At 38.2% G+C, this 4,214-nt stretch overlaps 1 protein-coding gene across 1 annotated transcript; it reads right to left on the bottom strand.

Annotated features, from left to right (window-relative positions):
* Positions 1-136: 136 nt before the first annotated feature.
* On the bottom strand, positions 137-4,214 carry LOC140814428 (3-ketoacyl-CoA thiolase 2, peroxisomal). Its single transcript, XM_073173402.1, has 14 exons — positions 4,005-4,214; positions 2,779-2,855; positions 2,580-2,664; positions 2,356-2,482; positions 2,183-2,281; positions 2,014-2,081; positions 1,817-1,924; positions 1,662-1,739; positions 1,422-1,554; positions 1,250-1,346; positions 1,014-1,137; positions 816-924; positions 496-579; positions 137-405 (listed from the first exon to the last, which is right to left on the bottom strand). Exons 1-14 carry the CDS (start codon positions 4,089-4,091, stop codon positions 296-298), a joined length of 1,386 nt encoding a protein of 461 aa, XP_073029503.1. The 5' UTR covers positions 4,092-4,214; the 3' UTR covers positions 137-295.

The raw sequence follows: 4,214 nt of genomic DNA, 5'->3' as shown, positions 1-4,214 counted from the left end.
AATATATCAAACAGAATTTACTGCGATTTCATCATGATTTTTTAATTGCAATAGAGTATTCTTCACAGGTGCTAAATTCGAACCTAGCAGAGTAGCAGTTGGCTACGGAAAGGAGAAGACATTTGCTTAAAAGAAACAAAAGAAATAATAATCCATTTTTCCCTTAAATATAGCAGTCCATATCAGACAACTGCCGGTTATACCAGAACAAAACTATGATAGAACAAGTTTGAAGTCATTACACGCCTTATTCATTTTTGAGTTCAAACTCGAATATTATTGGAACTTGTGGCATTTAACGAGCATCCTTGGAGAGGAAATTGTGTGCTTCAGTTGCCCGTACGTTGGATAGCTCGTCACATGTGTCGCCTCTTTCAAACACAGCAGCTGCCCCCATACCTGTGCCTGTATTCAAATTCAAATAAAGCTCTCAATTTGGCGTTCCTGGAAAGTATGTTCAAGTAAGCGCTCACAGAGATGGGGGAAAAAACGAACCTATGCACATGGAAATCACACCGAAGCGACAATCTTTGCCTCGACGCTTCATCTCATGCAACAACGTAGCTACACATCGAGCTCCTGAATCAAGCACATATTTTGATAAATACATTTAAGTTGATCGGCAAATAGTTTATATCACATACAGGCAGTATGACCTCAACCTAATTAATTTTTGGTGCAGCTTAGTATAAAAAGATCCACATACGTTAGTTCGATTAGCATTAGCAGACAAAATTGAAAACTGCTACTTGTGGAAGGAAAGAACGCAATCAAAATTATTGGTAGATCAACAATTTAGCCAAGAGGAAGAATACCTGTAGCTCCCAAAGGATGTCCAATAGCCATTGCGCCTCCATTAACATTAATCTTCTGAGGATCGAGCTCCAGCTTCTTACGGCAGTAAACAAATTGGGAAGCAAATGCCTGCTCAAAGCATAATTCATGTAAGGAATAAAAACATTGGTGCAATTGTGCATATGAAAAGTACATTAAGTTTTGGAATTAAATTTTACCTCATTTATCTCAAAAAGATCTATGTCATCAAGCTCAAGACCAGCAGATTTGACCGCTGCAGGAATGGCAACAGCTGGTCCAATGCCCATGATCGCAGGATCCACACCAACAGCAGAAAAGCTCCTGCAAAAGCAGTAAAGTATGAGACTTGTCACATGGAGGAGCATAATCCAGCTTTTTTATTTGCAGCAAAAAGCTTTAACATCAAGGTTAAATAACCAATAAATTTATAAACCTGAATACACCAAGGATGGGAAGCCCTTTCTGCACTGCAACACTTCTCTTCATCAGTAGCACAGCTCCAGCACCATCACTCACTTGGCTAGAATTCCCTGAGCACAGACCACAAGAGTAGCATAACATAATTCATGCTAAATGAGAAACAGTTGTGCAAGGATCTTATTTACCAGCAGTTGTTGAACCATCTTTCTTGAAAACAGGCTTCAGTTTTGCCAGATCTGATGGTGAAGCATTAGGTCGTATGCCATCATCAACAGATATTGTGACTGCTTTCTCATCCCCCGATTTTGGGTCCACGATCTGTTTCAAACAAATAGATGCCATAACCACCGGAAAAGTTGACAGTAATTGAACATAACATTTGAACCAAGTATCAAAATAAAACGAAAAGTTTTGACAAAAGTAACCTTAGTTTTCACGGGTATTATCTCATCTTTGAATTTTCCTGAAGCGGTTGCAGCTGCAGCTTTTCTATGTGATTCAACCTGAAACATAGTTAGAATCCATCAAAGACATGGTCAGCTTGGATGCAACCATGAACTGACAGGTATATTGAACTTACTGCAGCCTGATCTTGCTCCTGCCTCGTAACACCAAAACGATGGGCAACATTTTCTGAAGTAATACCCATTGGAAGAAGACAATCTTGCGCTTGAGCCATAGTTTTTACCTGGAATTTATACCACATTTCACGTTCTATGGTTCGATCATGTACCAAAAAACTCAATCTAATACAGGGAATGACAGAAGTAGGATTACTCTTGGATTGACTGATCCATCCCAGGCCATAGGATTGGCAGTCATTGATTCTAGCCCCGCACCAATCCCTTGTTAAAAATACGATCGAAAAAAGTTAGCTAACCCATGAAACTAGAAAAATGTTAGCTAACCCTGGCTTACAAGGAAGTTCTAAGCAAAACAAAGGTACCAATATCATAGAACCCAGCTTTGATGGCTGCGGCTACATCAGCAACAGCTTGGAGGCCAGACGAACACTGCCTGTTCACGGTCCTGACAGGTACAGTTTCTGCACGGAAACAACCCTGTATAATCAGTAATATCCTGTAAAACAAATGGTTGCAGAACGGCATGAACAAGTACCTGGAAAGCCGGCATAAAATGCAGCCATTCTGCATTCACTTGCTCTTTGGGAGCCCGGCGCCAACACAGTGCCAACTACAATATCCCCAACCTCACTGGGTTTGACATTAGTTTTATCTATCAACGCCTGATACAGAAAGAAACAAACAAACATATCAGAGTCCTCAATTCCAACCTCAAGCAGAACAACAATAACAAGTATATTGTGACAGAACCAAACCCACCTTCAGAACTGGAGCAAGTAAATCATCAGGATAGGTATCTTTGAAGCCACCCCTCTTCGACTTGCATAATGCAGTACGATAGGCGCTACACACCAAGTAAGAAAATGAAATGCTTCAGTTATGGCACCTCAAATAAAACTAGTATGATTATTCAAAAAAATGTTAACGTAGCACAAATGTTCAAAAATTGATCTCTTACGCGACAATAACCACGTCATCACCAAATAACGAAGACCGTTGGTAGGCAGCGCTATCTCCAGCTGAACATACAGATGCCTGAACCAAAAAAAAGTGAGTATTCGTGAGTTAAAGCAACAAATCTCCAGCTGAACACGCTGAACAAAAAACGTGTGTATATGCAAATTAAAGCAACAACATACATGTATGCCCACATTCCAACATATTATACCTCTCGGCCAAAAATTATGCAACTAATATGGCAATATGCATAGTTTCATCTCAATATATCTCCAATATTTCAGCACTATGCTGCTGCTGTTAAGACTTCTTCTATAAAAAAAATATCAACAAAATAAAACCTTATCTGTAAATTTCACGTGGAGAGGAATGAACACGGTATACAGATTGATTCTACTGATTTATTCAATCTCAAACAACAGTTAACAAGTCTTTACAAGTTTTTTAACTCAAAATTTTTTTTTTATCAAGATTGTCTCAGAGGAAAAACCTGGACCATGTCTGGATTTCGTCGAAGAAAGATAAATAGCACTAAGAAATACCTTTATTTGGTTTTAAAGGAAAAACACGAAGGAGGTACTCGTACATGATTTTATTGCTGATAAAAACTTTTTTAGTTTCTTATTTCATCGTATTCAATCCCATCCGAAATGACCAGATTGATATTGCTTTTTACCAGGACAGATTTCTACTGATTTGGTTGTCCTTATGCTTTCTCAATCTCAATAAATTAAAATCCCAGGACCAAATATCGGGAAGGTCTAATGAAAACATCTTAATTTTCTTACCTAATGATGATTTCATTATGTTCTCAAAGTCATTATATGCAGCAAATTAGAATTTTATTTTTCATCGGAAGAAAATGAAACGATCGCCAATTCTGAGACTCCAGTATTTCTTTTAGACTCGCCTCTAAAAAAATCACAACACAAGTATGGCATAGCTAATTGCTCATGGTACCTCTTCGATTTACCTCAATTCAAGCATAGAACTAAATCTGTAAGCTGGACTTAAATCTGGGTAAGTGTTTTACCTAAGTGCTTATAATAACACGAGCGATCAGCGAATAAGAAAATCATTTCGTGATCAGATCAAGACGAACAAAAGACAAAACTTTCCGGATCCCCACCTCAATCATTAAACAGAAAAAACAACTTAAAACTCAAAATATCAAAACAAATTCAATCACAAATCAAATGATCCCCAGAGCAAAAAAAAAAATCTGACCGAAATTGAATCTTCTAGCGAAGAAGAAGTGAATGATGGACGAAGGTGCTGCAGCAGAACTCTTTGCCTCTCAACAGCTTTCTCCATTTCCTCCAAATACGATCCTCGAATACTGCTTCGTTTCTAAATTTCCAAGAACAGTTACGTATACGCAATTATATATACACACACATATATAACTCAGTGTTGGGAAGCGTGAGAGGATAATAA

Source organism: Primulina eburnea, chromosome 15, assembly GCF_022965805.1.
Source record: "Primulina eburnea isolate SZY01 chromosome 15, ASM2296580v1, whole genome shotgun sequence".
In the NCBI taxonomy this organism is placed as follows: Eukaryota; Viridiplantae; Streptophyta; class Magnoliopsida; order Lamiales; family Gesneriaceae; genus Primulina; species Primulina eburnea.
The sequence above is the reverse complement of the archived record's forward strand: the minus strand, read 5'-3'. Positions and strand labels throughout refer to the sequence as shown.